Genomic DNA, 19,810 nt, shown 5'->3' on the forward strand with positions numbered 1-19,810 from the left:
ATCTTAGAAAAGCACAATCTTCCGAGACTGAACCAGGAAGAAACAGAAAATATAAACAGACCAATCACAAGCACTGAAATTGAAACTGTGATTAAAAATCTTCCAACAAGCAAAATCCCAGGACCAGATAGATTCACAAGCGAATTCGATCAAACATTTAGAGAAGAGCTAACACCCATCCTTCTCAAACTCTTCCAAAATATAGCAGAGGGAGGAACACTCCCAAACTCATTCTGCAAGGCCACCATCACCCTGATACCAAAACCAGACAAAGATGTCACAAAAAAAGAAAACTACAGGCCAATATCAATGATGAACATAGATGCAAAAATCCTCAACAAAATACTAGCAAACAGGATCTAACAGCACATTAAAAGGATCATGCACCATGATCAAGTGGGGTTTATCCCAGGAATGCAAGGTTTCTTCAATATACACAAATCAATCAATGTGATAAACCATATTAACAAATTGAAGGAGAAAAACCATATGATCATCTCAATAGATGCAGAAAAATCTTTTGACAAAATTCAACACCCATTTATGATAAAAACCCTCCAGAAAGTAGGCATAGAGGGAACTTACCTCAACGTAACAAAGGCTATATAGGACAAACCCACAGCCAACATCGTTCTCAATGGTGAAAAACTGAAACCATTTCCACTAAGATCAGGAACAAGACAAGGTTGCCCACTCTCATCACTGTTATTCAACATAGTTTTGGAAGATTTAGCAACAGCAATTAGAGACAAAAAGGAAATAAATGGAATCCAAATCAGAAAAGAAGTAAAACTGTCACTGTTTGCAGATGACACGATACTATACATAGAGAATCCTAAAGATGCTACCAGAAAACTACTGGAGCTAATCAATGAATTTGGTAAAGTAGCAGGATACAATATTAATGCACAGAAATCTCTTGCATTCCTATACACTAATGATGAAAAATCTGAAAGAGAAATTAAGGAAACATTCCCATTTACCATTGCAACAAAAAGAATAAAATACCTAGGAATAAACCTACCCAAGGAGACAAAAGACTTGTATGCAGAAAACTATAAGACACTGATGAAAGAAATTTAAGATGATAAAAACAGATGGAGAGATATACCATGTTCTTGGATTGGAAGAATCAACATTGTGAAAATGACTATACTACCCAAAGCAATCTACAGATTCACTGCAATCCCTATCAAACTACCAATGGCATTTTTCACAGGACTAGAATAAAAAATTTCACAATTTGTATGGAAACACAAAAGACCCTGAATAGCCAAAGCAATCTTGAGAAAGAAAAACGGAGCTGGAGGAATCAGGCTCCCTGACTTCAGACTATACTAAAAGCTACAGTAATCAAGACAGTATGGTACTGCCGCAAAAACAGAAATATAGATCAATGGAACAGGATAGAAAACCCAGAGATAAACCCACGCACTTATGGTCACCTTATCTTTGATAAAGGAGAGAAGAATATACAATGGAGAAAAGATAGCCTCTTCAATAAGTGGTGCTGGGAAAACTGGACAGCTACACGTAAAAGAATGAAATTAGAACACTCCCTAACACCATACACAAAAATAAACTCAAAATGGATCAAAGACCTAAATGTAAGGCCAGACACTATAAAACTCTTAGAGGAAAACATAGGCAGAACACTCTATGACATAAATCACAGCAAGATCCTTTTTGATCCACCTCCTAGAGAAATGGAAATAAAAACAAAAATAAACAAATGAGACCTAATGAAACGTAAAAGCTTTTGCACAGCAAAGGAAACCATAAACAAGACAAAAAGACAGCCCTCAGAAGGGGAGAAAATATTTGCAAACGAAGCAACTGACAAAGGATTAATCTCCAAAATTTACAAGCATCTCATGCAGCTCAATACCAAAAAAACAAACAACCCAATTCAAAATGGGCAGAAGACCTAAATAGACATTTCTCCAAAGGAGATATACAGATTGCCAACAAACACATGAAAGGATGCTCAACATCACTAATCATTAGAGAAATGCAAATCAAAACTACAGTGAGGTATCACCTCACACCAGTCAAAATGGCCATCATGAAAAAATCTACAAACAATAAATGCTGGAGAGGGTGTGGAGAAAAGGGAACCCTCTTGCACTGTTGGTGGGAATGTAAATTGATACAGCCACTATGGAGAACAGTATGGAGGTTCCTTAAAAAACTAAAAATAGAACTACCATATGACCCAGCTATCCCACTACTGGACATATACCCTGAGAAAACCATAATTCAAAAAGAGTCATGTACCGCAATGTCCATTGCAGCTCTATTTACAATAGCCAGGACATGGAAGCAACCTAAGTGTCCATCGACAGAAGAATGGATAAAGAAGATGTGGCACATACATACGATGGAATATTACTCAGCCATAAACAGAAACAAAATTGAGTTATTTGTAGTGAAGTGGATGGACCTAGAGGCTGTCATACAGAGTGAAATAAGTCAGAAAGAGAAAAACAAATACCGTATGCTAACACATATATATGAAATCTAAAAAAAAAAAAAAAAAAAAAGTGTTTCTGAAGAACCTAGGGGCAGGACAGGAATAAAGACGCAGATGTAGAGAACAGACTTGAGGACGTGGGGAGGGGGAAGGGTAAGCTGGGACGAAGTGAGAGAGTGGCATGGACATATATACACTACCAAATGTAAAATAGATAGCTAGTGGGAAGCAGCCACATAGCACAGGGAGATCAGCTTGGTGCTTTGTGACCACCTAGAGGGGTGGGTTAGGGAGGGTGGGAGGGAGACGCAAGAGGGAGGGGATATGGGGATATATATAGCTGATTCACTTTGTTATACAGCAGAAACTAACACAACAATGTAAAGCAATTACACTCCAGTAAAGATGTTTAAAAAAAAAAAAAGAAAAGAAAAGAAACTCCTGTTCTAGGAGCCTGGTGCTGTAGGTGTGAGGGAGCCCAGGCATGAATGCCACAGCCCCCCGCCTGGCACCGGTTACAGGGCTGCTGTGGAAGGGGGTGGGGCCTTAGGAAAACCCAGAGGGCGGCCAAAAATCCCTTGGTGATCTCCGGGCTGGACAGCTCGCTGCAGGCTGGGGTCCTCTGGGGTCCTGCTCACCTGGGCTCCAGGTCAATTGCTTGAATGATGTGGGGAGATGTTCCAGGACAAACCCCGATGAAAATCCACAAAGTGAAACTGTCACCAGAGAAACTGACCCGCCTGCCTTTCAGCCATTTGGGGCTCTGGCTTGATTTTCCTAAGCAAGGCGGGGCTCCTTGAATATATCTATATTATCGTATATATATGACCCATGTGCATTTTTTCTGCTATAACGAGATAGAAGAATCTATGTCAGGGTGTAACCGAGCAGGACCCTATGGGGCCTTCCCGGGACAGCCTTCCCCCACATCCTCTGCTTCAGCTCCTCTCTGAAGTACCTAGATAACAGTTTGATGCACATTTTCTGAGTTGTTTCACAGATGTGAAAACCCCCCACCAAATGAAAGATATTGACTACAGTACTTGATGACCACGAGCACACAGCCCCCAGGCCTCCTGGAGCCTAAGGACTGATGATGTTAACCCCCGTGACACCGCCCTGCTAGCTCACCATCAGCCAGAGAACTGTGCACGAGCTGATCACATACCTTGCGAACCCCCTCCCTCATCTGGCTTTTAAAAATTCTTTGCCGAAAATTTTCGGAGAGCTCGGGGTTTTTTTTGGGGCCTGAGCCACCTGTCTCCTTGAATGGCCCTGAAATAAACCTTTCTCTGCTCCAAACTCCAACGTTTCGGTTTGTTTGGCCTCACTGTGCATGGGCACACAAACTTGTGCTAACAGGTGCTAATCTGCACCTCTCTGAGCCTCAGTTTGCCCCCCCGTAAAATGAGGGCTCGAATAACGCCCACCTCCAGGAGTGAGCAAAAGGATTACATGAAACGATGTGGCAAAGTGTAGTCTAATAATAATACTAACACCAATAACAACTGTTGATCACCCACTAGGTGCTAAGTACCTTGTTCTGACTTTACGTGATTCTCACAGCGTCCGAGGGAGGCACAATCCCCGGCCTTTTCCAGGCTGGGAGAGGGGTCGGAGCTGGGATTCCACTCGAGGGAAAGGCCTCTTCTGCCCGGAGAATTGCTTTTCCCAAGGTCTTGTTTATTTATGATGCATTTGTTTTAAGTTCTGAAAACAATACTGTGTGTGTCTCACCTGGACTCTAGTTCCCATCTAGTCCTTTCAATCTGCACCTCTCACACGTGAATGTGTCCACAAATCACCTGAGGATTGGATTAAAATGCATATTCTGATTGAGTAGAGCTGGGGGCAGGGCTGGAGGTGCTGCTTTTCCTACAAGCTCCCAGGTGAGGCTGGTCCACAGACCACACCTGGGGTAGTGGGGCCCTGAAATAAGTTCTATGAGGGAAAGGACCTTATTTGATTTTGCTTGTATTTGTATCCACAGCACTTAGAATAATACCTGGAATATAGTAGGTGCACAATTTGCATTTGTTAAATGAATAAAAAAATGGATGGATAGATGGATGGGTGTATGGCTAGGTGGGTAGATGGATGGATGGATGGATGGATGGATAGATGAAGTGACAGAATTTCAGATGCCATTAAATGAGAAAGGTAAATTCAAAACAGTTGGACATGGTTCAACCAAAACTCAGCAAAAAGGAATAGTAAAACCTAACAACTCAGTCCAAAAGACTCAAGGAATCACCTTCTAAAAATTTAGAAAGTGAAAGTACTCAAATACTTCGTGTGTGACTGTTAGAGAACTCCTGAGCAGTGCCTTCCAAAGCATGGGGCAGTGGAGTTTTTAGGGCCATGGTGAAGCAGGTGTCAGTACTTCGTTCCCTTTTATGGCTGAATACTATCCCAATCACATGTCTAGACCACATTTCGTTTAGCCATTCATCCGTTGATGAACATTTGGGTTGTTTCCACTTTTTGGCTGTTATGAATAATATTGCTGTGAACATTTCTGTACAAGTTTTTGTGTGGACATAAGTTTTCAATTTTCTTGAATAGTTCCCAAAGAGTTGAATTGCTGGGCCCTATGGTAATTCTGTTTTGATTACTGTTGAGTTTTAATAAAATGTAAATCAGCACATTTTGTTACTTAGTTTTTAGATAAATAAAGTATTATCCATAGAAGTTAATTCAAGGAACTCCCAACTACACAGTCAGCCACCGCACACACAGGCTGGGCCACACATGTTTGGTTGGACAGTAAGTTCCTAACGCCTGGGAATCGTTGACTCTCTCTTTGGGCTCAGTTAGTGTCTCCAAGCCCTTGGGGTGCTTTGCACCCCTGCATCCAGACAGTAGACTCAACACACACAAGGTTAGCCACTATGGGAAGATGAAACCGGAACACGGACTGCTTCCATTCTGTCATTCTATGTGACCCTGGGAGTTTTTATTTGTGTCTAGGATGTAAAACAGTGAAACAGAGTGTGACCTGCAAGGTGTAATATTTTTGTTTGGAACGTGGACATTTTAGTTCATGCATGAAATCTTTTACTGAACTCAGTATCTTTAAAACTGAAATGTAATCTTTGTATCTGTCAACTGTATCAAAACTAAGAAAGTAACCAGGAATATAATTATTACTGGGAATATTATTGTATAGAGGAGGAAGGTGTTAAAAAAAAATTGTCTACTCTGGGTGTTGAATATACTATGCACGCCACTGCTTCGACATCCCTCATCCACCACTAAAAGATGTTTTTTTCAATCTCTTGTAAAAGAGATTCTTTCAATCTCTTTCCGGCTGATGGAAAACTCATTCAATTTCTGAAATCCCTATGGGAAGTGGACTAGGAAAGGCTGGGGAGATGGTGGAGAGGAGACCCGATTGACCCCCGGAATGGAGTTTGCAATCCTCCACCCCAGCTCCGCCTCCCGATCATTGGGGACCCCCGGCCCAGCATCGCACTAACTCTATTTTATTGTCATCTCTGCCTGCAGCTGCGGCATTGAGATGGCTGCCTGACTTCCACAGGCTGTGAAGGGACAGCTCCACGTCTGTGAATTTAATGTGAAATCCATCCGCCTGCAGAAGAAAGGCCTGGAGAGACTGTCTTAGGTGAAGGCTGGAGCAGCGCTGTCCAGTGATAGAACTTTCTGCAGCGATCAACTCAACAAGTCAGCAAGCGTTCCTTGGGCGCCCCCTGAAGGTAGATAGGAATCTGTCACTTGTCCTTCCCCGCAGCCAAAATCTGTGACTGGAGGTGACTCCAAGCAGTGCTTAGAAAACTGGAAAAATAGGGTCACACACAGGAAAGAGAGAAAAAAATCCGGGAAGAAGCTGCTTTCAATTCAACATCCGTGTCAGTTTGTATCATTCAAAAACTAAAGTTATATTTTACAATATAGCTTTTTTTTTTTCACTTTGAATTTCGGAAGATATCTTTTTTTTTTTTTTAATAAATCTTAACCACTTTTTATTATTATTTATTTATTTATTTATGGCTGTGTTGGGTCTTCGTTTCTGTGCGAGGCCTTTCTCTAGTTGCGGCAAGCGGGGGCCACTCTTCATCGCGGTGCGCGGGCCTCTCACTGTCGCGGCCTCTCTTGTTGCGGAGCACAGGCTCCAGACGCGCAGGCTCAGTAATTGTGGCTCACGGGCCCAGTTGCTCCGCGGCACGCGGGATCTTCCCAGACCAGGGCTCGAACCCGTGTCCCCTACATTGGCAGGCAGATTCTCAACCACTGCGCCACCAGGGAAGCCCCGGAAGATATCTTTTTGGTGCTTAGAGCACCGGCCCTGGCTGGTGTCCAACGACTCAGCAATCTTTCTGGAAATCTACCTGCGAATACACACATACGTGTGTGCTAAAACACACACGTATATGTGCTCACTACTGCATTGATTGTAGCAGGGAAAAAGTGCAGCTAACCAAATGGCCCTCAGTACAGGGTGGCTAAATAAAATATACGACACCTATTCTATGGAGAACTCTGCAGCATAAAAAGAAGTTAGGCCTGTATTTGCCGATATGAAAAGATTTCTGAGATATCAATGCAAGTGAAAAAAGCAAGGTATAGAAGAGTATATACCCTATGGTACCACTTGAGCAGATATGTAGGTAATTGTATACAAACAAACACTTCTGGAAGGATACACAGGAACCAGTGCCTGAGTGATTACCTTTGGACAAGGACAGGAATGGAACCGAGGCACAGGGGGAGACTTTTATTTTTTGATTAAGCCTTCCATACTGCTCTATATACACAGTCGACCCTGGAACAACGTGGGGGGTAGGGGCGCCGACACTCAACACGGTCGAAAATCCGAGTATAATTTATAGTCGGCCCTCTTTATCCACCATTCCACATCTCAACCAACTGTAGATTGTGTAGAAATGTTGTATTTATTATTGAAAAAAATCCAGGTATAAGTGGACACGTGCAGTTCAAACCCATGTTGTTCAAGGGTCAACTGTAATTTTTCTTAGTATATATATGTAATATGTGCAATATGTATAGTATAATTAGCATACTATATATGTAATATATTCACATGTATAACCTAATAGGACATCTACTTCCCGCCAAGATTGGGTAATAGGGATTAGCTGTACCCTCCCATCTGAAACTACTCAAAAAACACTCAAAATATATGAAATGATGATTTTCAAGACACTGGACATCAGGCATGAAGGGCAGTCCTCCCTGTGAGACGGGAAACAAATGAGGTGAGTCCTCCAACCACCACAGCTCACTGCCTGGACAGAGTTTCCAGGCCATGGTGCAGGGAGGGGGACTGTCTCCAGTTAAGGGAGCCGGGCAGGTGGGACACCAATGTGTCTAGAGTCTGAAGGGCAGAGCTCGAAGGAGGACGGAGCTGCCCAGAGAGAGCTCTGTAGACTTGCAGATGGTTCCCTTGGTGTCCAGCTGAGCAGGGTCAGTGAGGAAATGACCCCGGGCTGGGGAAGAACCACACCAAAGCATCAGAGGGAACAATCCCAGAGCCCCCCCAGGCTGGGAAAAGTTCCCCATCCTACCAACCACAGTAGATTTCATCATCTGTGCAGCATCAAGTCAAATAGCCAGAGGGTTTTGCTTAAGTATTAGGGCAAAATTAGTCCCAGACTCATTACCACTCTGGTCCTGCCTAGCAAAGCTTAAAAGCAGTACCCCAAATATTAAAATGTTTTCAATCCGTTTGCTGGTGTCCCAGAAAAAAATTGAGAATATTTGTAAGAATACAAACATTTTCAGCACTCAGTAAGGTAAAATTCACAATATCTGGCATCCAATAAAAAATTGGATCGCAATTAAAAAAACTGCTAAGAAGTAGGAAACTAAGACCCATAATGGGAGGTGGGGTGGGGATGGATCAATCTAATGAACCCAAACCAGAAATGATACAGATAATAGAATTAGTAGACAAGAACATTTAAAAAGTTATCATAACTACATCAGTGTGTTCAAGAAGACAGAGGAAAAATTGGCTGCATTAAGTGGAGACTTGGAGGATATTAAAAAACAAAACAAAATACCTGAATTGAAATTCTAGAGAGGAAAAGCACAATGTCTGAGATGAAAAATATACAAGATGAGATTAAAGGTATGTTTTAGTCGACCAAGGCTGCCATACAAAATACCATAAACTAACACAAAATACTCTAAGTACCAGAAATTTATGTCTCACAGTTCTGGAAGCTGGAAGTCCGAGATCGGGGCCAGCATGGTCGGGTTCTGGTGAGGTCTCTCTAGTTGGCTTACAGACAGCCGCCGTCTCACTCACTGTGTTCCCACATGGCCTTTCCTGTGTGGAGAGAGAGCGAGCTAAGTGTCTCCTCTTATAAAGACACTAATCCCATCATGAGGACTCCCTCTCCTCTCCATGACCTCATCACCTCCCAAAGGTCCACCTTCCAATACCATCACATTGGGAGTTAGCGCTTCAACATATGAACTGGGGTGTGCAGAGTGGGGTAACACAAATATTCAGTCTATAATAAGGCAGATTAAATACTGCAGAAGAAAAGATTAGTGAAGTTGAAGATAGAGCAACAGAGACTACCCAAAATGAAACAGAGAAAAAAAAAACAAAACCGAGAAACAGAGCTATAGAATAGTGCTGAGAGAAATCTAGAAGGATCTAAATAGAGAGATAAATCATGTGTGTGGACTGGGAGACTCAATATTGTTAAGAGGTCAGTTCTTCCCAAACTGAAGGTTAGATTCAATGCAAATCCAACCAAAATCCCAGCAGGCTTTTTGGGGTAGAAATTAATTAACTGATTCTAAAATTCAAATGGAAATTCAAAGGATCTAAATAGCCAAAACAACTTTGAAAAGAAAAACAAAGTTGGAGGATTTGAGGTCTCTGACTTCAAGACGTATTATAAAGCTACAGTATGGTATTGGCACAAAGACAGACAAAGATCTTATTCTGAATAAAGAATCCAGAAATATATCCACATATTCATGGTCAGTTGACTTTCAGCAAAGGTACAAAGTTAATTGTGTGGAGAAAAAATAGTATTTTCAACAAAAGATGCTGGAACAATTGGAGATATATATGTGTGTATATATATATATCCATATCTATATCTATATCTAAATCTATATATATCTCAACCCATACCTTGCACTATATACAAAAATTACATACAAAAATAATTAACTCCAAATGAGTCATAGACCTAAATTTAAGGTCTAAAACTATAAAAAATTCTAGGAAGAAACATAGGAGAAAATATTTGTGACCTTGTGTAAGGCAGATTTCTTAGGTATGTTTTCTAAAACACAATACGTAAAAGAAAAAACCTGATAAGCTGGACCTCATCAAAATTAAGAGCGGCTCTTCAAAAGACATTCGCAAGAGAATTTTCAATCTCAAGCCACAGACTAGGAGAAATATTTGCCAGACACATAACTGATAAGGAACCTGTATCCAGAACACATACAGTATTCTTAAAACTCAATACTTAAGCAACCAAAATTTTTTTAAACGGGCTTAAAATTTGAACACTTTGGCAAAGGAGATATGCTGATGGCAAATGAACACCTGAAAAGATGGCAACATAATTTCTCACTAGGGAAATGCAAATTAAAACCACAGTAAGATACCACTATACACCTATTAGAATGCCAAAAACCCAAAAGACGGGTTACACTCGCTGTTGGCAAGAATATGGGGCAACTAAAACGCTCAGACGCTGCAGGTGGGGATGGACAGCCACTCTGGAGAACACTTCACCAGTTTCCTACCATCCCACTCCTAGGTGTTAACTCCAGAGAAATGACAGTGTGTGTCATTATGAAGTCTTGTACAACAATGCTCGCAGCAGCTTTATCTGTAACACCCGCAGGCTGGAAGCAATCCAAATGTCCATCTACAGGTAAATGGATTAACAAGCTGTGGTGTACTCATACAATGAAATACTTCACCGAAGCCAGAAGAAATGAACTTCACACACTCAACAACATGGATGAACCTGAAATAAACATGCTGAAGGAAGCCAGATGAACAGGAGCACACACCGTATGATTCCACTGATAAAAAATTCTAGAAAATCCACACTCATTTATGGAGGCAGGAAACAGGGCAGTGACTGCCGGCGGGGATCAGGGGCAGGTTTGCAAAGGTCATGAGGAAACTTTGGGGGATGATCTGTGTGTTCACTGTCTTGATTGCGGTGATGGTTTCACAGGTACAGTATATATAAGCCAAAACTTATCAACTGTACGCTTTAAATATGTGCAGTGTGTTTATCAGTTATCCATCAATAAAGCTGTTTGTTTAAGAAATTAACAATTGCTAACACCTATATACTGCACAAATGTGTGAGGAATTTTTTAAAAACTTGTTTTACTCATATTAACTTATTTAATCCTTCCAACAACAATCCTCTGAGGGAGTTAATATTATCGTTGCCATTTTACAGGGGAGGAAACTAAGGCATGAAGAAAAGATTTGAAAGCTGGTAAATGGGAGGCTGGAATTTGAACGCAGACGGCTGGCATTCAAAAATCCACGTTCCTAACCAGCAAACGAGTCAACTTCTCCATATATAATGGATCTGAACCTTATTTTTCGACTCAGTTATATATCAAGCACCTGCAGTGTATTCGACTCAGTTATATATCAAGTGCCTGTATACACTGCAGGCGCTTGATATATAACTGATATCTGATATCTAATATCTTCGTTAGATATTTTTGCTGGGTCCAAGGGAAGAGGTAGGAAATTCTCTACTCCAGAACTTAAAATTTTTTCCACGTCCTGACTTTGGTCATAGATGGGGTAGGAGCGCCACCTGGTGGTACAATGTGGAACTTCATGCATCTCCTGTGCATTTCACAGGGTAGCGTTTTCACCACCTGCAGTGTGTTTAAGATGCTCCAGTCCTGCTAGATCACCATCTAAATTCTTAACCTGATTGACCCAGGTGCTAGTCTTGTTTCATTCACTAACCTGCTATGTGATTAGGGACAATTTTCTCTGTCTAGGCCTCAGTTCCCCCATCTGTAAACAAGGGTACGGGATCTCACCTCTGCAACTCTCACCTACAACCCCAAGTTTACTTAAACACAACTGTGTATTGGACCTTTGCATGAATGAAATTATTTTATCCCCACAGCAACATCATTGGGCAATTGCTCTTTTTTTTTTTTTTTTTGGCCGTGCCTCGCGACTTGTGGGCTCTTAGTTCCCTGACCAGGGATCGAACCTGGGCCACGGCATTGAAAGTGTAGTGTCCTAACCACTGGACCGCCAGGGAATTCCAGGTGTGGAAATTGCTCTTATTATCCCCATTTTACAGATGAGCAGGCTGAGGCTGGAGACCAGAAGGGACGTGCCCAGTGTTATTCAGCTCATTAAAGTCAGGATTTAAACACATGTCATCTGACTTCAGAACACGAGCTGTAAACCCCTGTGTCATCTGCCCTCACCCATCTCACACATCCCAACCATGGAAGTCTGTAGTGCCATCGCTAGAAACCCTGAGGAGTTTTTTAAACATACGGTGATATTATGATTTATAATAAGAAACATATATTTGGTCTTTTTTCCCATGTCTGGCACAGAGCTCCTAAAATCCTTGGAATTTCCTAAGGGCGGAGAGCAATAAAGGTGTCTCTTGTTATGTTAATGGACCTCACTTAAGGATGGGGGCTGGTTGCCAGGGGAACCAACCTAGCGATTGGAGGGTTGGAACTTTCAGTCCCACCTCCCCAGCTTGGGGCTGAACCAATCACTGATGACTTACTCAATCGTGACGGGGTAATGAAGCCTCCATTAAAAGGACAGGTTTCGGTGAAAACTTGGAGATTTGGGGAGAGAGGTGCGCCTGGAGAGGGCTTGGACTCTCTGAGCCCTTTCCTCATGCCTTGCCCTGTGCATCTCTTCCATCTGGCTGTTCCTGAGTTATATTCTTTTAGGATAAACCGGTATCTAGTAAGTAAAATGTTTCTCTGATTTCTGTGAGCTACTCTAGCAAATTAATTGAATCCACAGCGGGAGGAGGTCATGGGTACCTCTGATTTATAGTCAGTCAGTCAGTCAGAAGCACAGGTAACAACCTGGGCTTGCAACTGGCATCTTGGGGTGGAGGGCAGTCTTGTAAGATTGAGCCCTTAACCTGTGGAATCTGACGCTAACTCCAATAGCGTCAAAATTGTTGAATTTTAGGACACCCATGTGGTGTCCAGGGCATTTTTCGTTGGCATGGGGAACCCCACACACACACCTCCCACCTACTTTGGAAACTGGGTTCAGAACCTCTTTATAGGCCCAGGCCCCATGCACAAGTTTCTGATTTAATTGATGTGGAGGAGGAGAACCGGCCCATAAAATACCCCAGGTGATTATAATGTGTAGCCAGGCTGAGAAACCCTGCTGTCGAAAGAATATATCCAGTGTCCCATCAGTCTCAGTGCAGATTTAAGCTCTAATAATTTCAGAAGTATAAACAAATTTTGTTTCTAGAGCAGTTTTAGGCGTACAGAAAAAAAACTTTCAGAAAGTTCAGAGAGTTCTGATATATTCCCCCCACCCCGTTGCCCCCATTATTATTAACATCTTGCATTGGTGTGGTATATTTGTTGTCATTGGTGAACCAATATTGATACATTATTATTAACTAAAGTCCATAGTTTAAGTTAGGGTTCACTTTTTTTTTTTTTAATTTATTATTTATTTATTATTTTTATTTTTGGCTGTGTTGGGTCTTCGTTTCTGTGTGAGGGCTTTCTCGAGTTGCAGCGAGTGGGGGCCACTCTTCATCGCGGTGCGCGGGCCTCTCACTGTCGCGGCCTCTCTTGTTGCGGAGCACAGGCTCCAGACGCTCAGGCTCAGTAGTTGTGGCTCACGGGCCTAGTTGCTCCGCGGCATGTGGGATCTTCCCAGACCAGGGCTCGAACCCGTGTCCCCTGCATTGGCAGGCAGATTCTCAACCACTGCGCCACCAGGCAAGCCCTAGGGTTCACTCTTAATGTTGTACCTTCTATGAGATTTGATAAATGCATAACGTAATGTCCTGTGGCCACCATTACAGTATCCTACAGAATAGTTTTACTGCCCTGAAGTCCCCTGTGCTTTTCATCCCTCCCACTCCTAACCCCTCCCCCAAATCCTGGCAATCACTAATCTTTTCACTGTCTCTAGTTTTTACAAACTTATTTTTCAAATCATTTAAAAATTTAGCTATTTGAATCTACAGCAACACGTTTTTCAACTTTAATTTTGTTGTTTCTTTTTGGCCGTGCCACACAGCTTGCAGGATCTCAGTTCCCCGAACAGGGATTGAACCCAGGCCCCAACAGTGAGAGCCCAGAATCCTAACTACTCGGCCACCAGGGAACTCCCTAAATTTTCATTTTGTTGTTTTAGTCATCATGGCCATCTACCATCAGAGGGACTGAAATAAAAAATTTTAAGTCTATTGTTTCAAACTCAGGAAGCGAAACAAGTGTAAAGGAAATGTAAACTTTCAAATGCTGGTTTTTGTAAGTTTGTTCATGCTTCAAAAGTTCCTAAAGGAGAAAACTGGGCTCAGACTTTTGGAACACGCTGTGCTCGAGAAAGGAGAACCAGTTGCTTCCACAGGCCAGGAACAGCATCTGTGAGAAGATCGTGCTCAGGGGTCTCCCACGGGGGACTGGGTAATGGCCGGACAGGCAAGGGCTGGGGGAGGGGCGGGCAGCAGGGACATTCCTGGCAGAAGGACCTCTGTGAGCAACAGAGTAATGGGCTGGGGTCCCCGGGGAAGTGCCAGCTGTTCAGTGGTTAGGGCCCAGCCTTCACACTGGCCCAGGGCAAGAAAGGAGCCTGGATGGGGATATATGTTTATGTATAGCTGATTCACTTTGTTATACAGCAGAAACTAGCACACCATTGTAAAGCAATTATACTCCAATAAAGATGTTTAAAAAAAAAAAGAAAAGAAAGAAATGAACCTGGAGTGGTCAGGTGGTCACCGAGGCCACTGAAAACCATGCAAAGATTGGATGTTAGCCCGTGGGCCATAGGGAGCCATGGAAGGTTTAAGAGCAGCAGAGCAACACCGTGTGATCTGCGTGGGGAAAGGTCAAGAGCAGAGAAGCCCTGCGAGGAACTACAGGGGACAGTCCAGAGCCCACTCCCTATGCCTCTCTGGGTATGACCATGGGACTCAATCTCGCCAGGGGAAAGTGAGCAAATAGGTGTCACGTCTGGGGGGACGCATTTAAGCGTCAGCGTACAATTCACGCTCTCCACCTTTGAAGCCCTGTGTTCAGATGGCTGCAACGTTAAGATGACAGTGCCTCTGTCTGTATCCCTGAGCTACAGTGAGCAGGGGCCTCTGCCGAGAAGCTGTATATGAGCAGGAACAAAAAATAGACCTTGCTGCCCTGAGCTTGTGCAGCCTGGGGGATGTTTGTCTGGCAGCATAGCCTGGCCTGACACAGAAACTATTGCAGGCCCAGGAGGACAAAGGCCTGAGCCAAGGCAGTAGGGATGATGGAAGTTGTGGCCTGGGACTTGTATATCGCCACCCCAAACACAGTGGTTTAAAGCAGTGTTTATTTAGCTCATGAGTCTTTGGGTTGGCTGGGTGGCTCTTGCGGACTCGGCTGGACTCACTCATACATCTGTCGTCATCTGTGGGTCTGCAGCTCTTGGTCCTGTGTGTCTCAGGGTCACTGGTTTGGGACGGCCTTGGCTGGGACCACTGGGGAGGGGGTGCTCGGCCCATCTCCATGTCTTACCTTGATCAGGCTAGGCCAGAGATATCCTCACAGCCATGGCAGAGGGGCAGGAGAGGGAAGTGAAAACAGGCAAGGGCTTTTATGAGGTTTTTCTTAGATCCCGTTTGCTAACATCTCATTAGCAAAATAAGTCACATGCCTGAGCCCAGAGTCAAGGGTAGAACAGAATGTACTGCAAAGCTAGATAGCAAAGGGCACAGATAAAGAGGGGGGCGAAGGATCAGGCCACTTGTGCAGCCAGGCCCCCACAGCCCCCGCTGGGGAAGCTACAGGACTTGATGATTGGCTGTAAAGGGAGATACCACGGATGTCTCCAACAGTGGCCACCAACGCTTACCCCCATCTCTGTACCCGCCTGCCACTCCACCCATCAAGACGTGGTGTCTGTTTCCCCACCCCTTGAACCTGGGCTGCTCTTGTGACTTGCTCTGACCAACAGAATGTGAGAGAGTGACCCTGTGCCAGTTCTCAGCCTTGCCCAGCTGCAATGGAAAGGTGCTCAGGCTGGACCACTGAATGATGAGAGGCCACATGGTGGGGAGAGGTCATGTGGAGGGAAATGCAGGCAGACACAAGTGAGAATCTTAGATCTTCTAGTCAACTCCTGCCTGAATGAAGCCACATGAGTGAGCCTGGATAAAACCAGAGGAGTCATGAGAAATAATAAACCATTGTTGTCTTAACTACTAGGTGTCGGGGTAATTTGTTACACAGCAATTGATAACTGATACAGGGGAGATGGAGACAACTAAGCAAGGCTGGTGCTCAGATTGATGACTTGAGTTCTTTGGCAGTGGTGGTGTCAGTCTCTGAGATGAGAACTCCAGAGGTAGGAACTGGTTTGAGGAGAAAGTTGTGTACATGAGTTTTATGCTCATAGGACATCAGTGCAGTAAAACCCAATAAGCATCGACTGAGATACATGTGTCTGAACTTAGGGAGAGATAGGGGCTGGAGACTGGGGAATGTTTCATATGGAATAACGGAGGATGCCGTGGACATAATGCTGCTCATGGTGGGGAGGATGTGGAAAGTGTGACTAAAAGTGGGCCAAGAACAGTCTTGAGGAGTGCGCATCGTAAGAAGTGGTTCTCAAACTTTAGTGGATGTAATTACTATCCTGTGAGAATGTGAAGATATAGATTCCCTGGCCCAGCCCTCCAGTTTCTGAGTCAGGAGGTCAGGGATGGGCCTGGGACTCTGCTTTGCCACCTGGCTCCCACCCTTCTGCTCCCAAATACAACAGGTGGAAAGTTCCATCCCAGGTGAGACAGGAGTTTGGCTGGGAGAGTAGGAGAGATACCTGGAGCAAAGTTGAGAGGTTTGTTTGATTTTGTTTGATTTCACCATCATTCTTACAGCCTTGTGGGGAGGAGCGAGTCGAGAGAGGAAGGTTGAAGAACAGTAGACTTTTTCCTCCCTGCCACTGAGCAAAGACCCGCTGAGTGCTGAGTGGGAGAGCCCTGTGCAATTAGGGACAAAAGAGCTCTGAAGTGGCCCTGCCGCTGAAAACAGCTAGGGGGAACGTGCAGGAAATGTCTTAGGGGACATCAGGAAGGAAGACCTGAAGTGGGCTGGCCTGAGGCTTCTGCAGTGTGACTGGGAGAAAAAGAGCCTGTGCTCAGAAGAATTCAGTGGAGCCTGCTGGCTGTGAGACCCTAGACAAGGCTCTCTGAGCCTCAGCGAAAGGAGCATAATTTGCATCCTGCCTCCCAGTGTACAGCAGAGTGGTTAAAAGCCCAGGCCCTATACCAGACTTTGCTGGAGTCTCAGCTCTGCCACTTACTGGCCCTAAGACCCTGGGCAAGTCATTCTCTGTGACCCAGTCTTCTGACCTGCAAAACAGAAATCACAATACTCCCTGTCTCATAAGGGAACTCCTCTGACCTCTAGGCTTTGCTCAGGCTGTTTGCTCAGTTTGAAACGCTACTTGCCTCCACCCTACCCTGCCCCAATCTGGGTGTCTCCTACTCAGGAATTCTTTCCTGACCCCTATCACTCTGATCCTCTTCTGTCGTAGCGCTTATCACATCGCAATTACGTGCTTCAGCATCTGTTGTCCCAACCAAGTTGGGCTCCAGGAAGACAGGCACTAGATCAGTTTGGTATCGCTAGCACCATATGTTATGGATGAGAGTTCAGGCTCTGGGGCCAGACAGCCGAAGTTCATCAGTCTGGCTCCCTCGCTATTATCTGTGTGACCTTAGGAAAGTAGTTTAATCATTGTGAAAGGCAGTTTTCTCATCCAAAAATAGAGATAGTAGGACCTAGAGGACAGGATTGATGAAGAGCATAAATTAGGTAATTCACATAAAAGCACCAGGTAATAGCTGGTGAATAGTAAGCATTCACAAATGCTAGCTATAATTGGTGGCAGGGATAGGCAACTAATACATTATTTTTAATGAGTTTCTATATCCTTAGTGCCTGAGGCTGGGGAAAGTTTGTTCACTCATTAAAATTTGTCCCAGACCTGTAAGCAATGATACTCCAGTAGCGATGAGCAAATAGCGTCCACATCTTGGATGGTTTCTAAAGACAATTCTCCAGGAAAAGCAACCAGGGGTCCTTGGAGATATAGCTGTAGCAAAGAAAATAGGAGGAGAGCCTGGAACATCCTATTGTCAGAAAGCAAGAAAGTGCTCAAAGGGGTTTGATTAATGTCCAAGACACAGAAGCTTGACGAGCCTTCAATGGCCACATTTTGGGGAAAAATTGATCAGAAAGAATAATGATAATTTAGTATTAAATACAGAATTTTTTAAAAACCCATGAGTCCATAGTGATTCTCAAAAAAAGGGCGGGAGGGAAAATTATTTACTGAGGAATGCCAATTAATTAATTGAGATAAGGATAAAGGACTGGGAAAAAGCGCAATTTTGCGAACACTTATGTAACTGATCCAGGCAAGAAGGATGTTAAAACCACTGAGTGAAGGCTGATCGAGAACAGGATATTCATATGATCTCAATGTGTCTCCCCAGAGAGTCTGTATTAATTACAAATGGAAAATGGTGCCATTCCCTAGAGAAACAGGACACACACCATCTTTATCAAGTGGTCAAGCTCTCACATCACCAATAATGGAACCAACTGGCCTTACGTGCTTCCTGCTGTGACAACGGTAAGTGCATTATGCTAAAAGCTTTAACCTGGGGACTTCCCTGGTGGTGCAGTGGTTAAGAATCTGCCTGCCACTGCAGGGGACACAGGTTCGAGCCCTGGTCCGGGAAGATCCCACATCTTCCCGGACCAGGGCAGATCTTTCCGGACCAGAGTTTAGGTACGGAGCAACTAAGCCCATGTGCCACAACTACTGAAGCCCGCGCACCTAGAGCCCAGGCTCTGCAACAAGAGAAGCCACTGCAATGAAAAGCCCGCGCACCGCAACGAAGAGTAGACCCCGCTCACCGCAACTAAAGAAAGCCCGTGCACAGCAACGAAGACCCAAAGGAGCCCAAAATAAAATTAATTAATTAATTTTTAAAAACCTTGAATCTAATCAAGGGGCGTTGGGGGAGCAGGGAGCTCTTCCTTAATCTGAATATAAAGTGAATATTAGCTAACAGTTTTGCATTAATGTTAAATCTCGGATATGAAAATGGTATTGAAGTCATGTAGGACAAAGTCTTTGATCCTAGGAGACACATGCTGAAGTATTTATGATAGATATCTGCAACTCAGTTTTAAAAGGAACAGAAAGGGAACAGCCTGAAACTCCCACCACAAGGTTCGCGCGTGCGCACAGCCCTCTTTCGGAGACACGATTTCGCGCAGCTGGAGGGTCAGATTGGGCGCCACGAGGCGGAAATACGTAACGGCGGTTTCCGGTGACCGCGTACGCGTTCAAGGCAGCGGGATGGAGGAGGTGCCTCACGGTGAGCGCGCGGAGGGGGCGTGGGGGGCGGGCCTGAAAGGACAGGAGCCACTCTAACTGTGATCTTGTCTCCGCGCAGACTGTCCCGGGGTCAGCAGCGCCCAAGCAGGTCGAGGGGCCTCATGTCAGGGGTGCCCCAACCAGGGGCTCTGCGCTTCTGGAGCTGCTGCCGCTCCGGACCCGGGTGAGGAAGGGGCAAGGCTTCAACGGGAAGTGAGAAGCGCTGTCCTGGAAGAGGCGGGACGTGGGCGGGGTGTGGATGGTGTTGGGATAGGGGCCTTAAGGAGGAGGGGCAGGGGCCCAGAGGAGGCGGGTCGTCCTGTCGTCTTCAGGATAAGGGGCGGGGCTTGAGGGATGAGTGACAGGAGCGGGGCCCAGAGGGGCAGGGCTTTTAAAAGGCTAGGAGAGGAGAAAATTGGCGGGGTGGGGGCGGAGCCTGAATCCGTGACTGGCGTGGAGTCAAAAGGGGTCTCAGGAGGGGCGGGGCGTGGGAGAAAGTCGTGGGAGGTGAGGGGTGGGACCAGCGGTTTGAGTGACAGTAACTGGAAGTGGTTGGGAGGAGGCGGGCACCAGAGGGAATAGGGTATAAACTTTGAAGTCAGGGAGCTTAGGCTTAAATCCTAGCTCCGCCAGCTGTTTTCTTTGGACAAAATTTCCTTCCTTTTGAGGAGCGATTCTCCCATTAATTCAACAGAAGTATGTATTGATCTCTT

The 19,810-nt window shown here is 44.5% G+C and overlaps 1 protein-coding gene and 1 long non-coding RNA gene across 4 annotated transcripts in view; one reads left to right on the plus strand and one right to left on the minus strand.

The window, feature by feature from the left end:
• Window positions 1-2,498: 2,498 nt before the first annotated feature.
• LOC309646329 lies at window positions 2,499-9,950 on the minus strand. The gene is made up of 2 exons (XR_014255294.1): window positions 6,734-9,950; window positions 2,499-6,402 (listed from the first exon to the last, which is right to left on the minus strand). It is a non-coding gene; the product is annotated as an uncharacterized lncRNA (long non-coding RNA).
• Window positions 9,951-18,902: 8,952 nt separating this feature from the next.
• Window positions 18,903-19,810, plus strand: part of NUBP1 (NUBP iron-sulfur cluster assembly factor 1, cytosolic) — a 28,972-nt gene continuing 28,064 nt past the window's right edge. The window contains exons 1-2 of one of the 3 annotated variants that reach the window (XM_082432514.1): window positions 18,903-19,098; window positions 19,177-19,281. In XM_082432514.1, the coding sequence (XP_082288640.1) occupies window positions 19,080-19,098; window positions 19,177-19,281 (124 nt within the window). In that variant the 5' untranslated portion in view covers window positions 18,903-19,079. The remainder of the gene's footprint in view (window positions 19,099-19,176; window positions 19,282-19,810) is intronic. The other 2 variants (XM_082432513.1, XM_082432512.1) reach the window with 2 other exon arrangements.

The sequence above is a fragment of the Balaenoptera physalus genome (assembly GCF_965194825.1).
Source record: "Balaenoptera physalus genome assembly, chromosome: 16".
Classification (NCBI taxonomy): domain Eukaryota; kingdom Metazoa; phylum Chordata; class Mammalia; order Artiodactyla; family Balaenopteridae; genus Balaenoptera; species Balaenoptera physalus.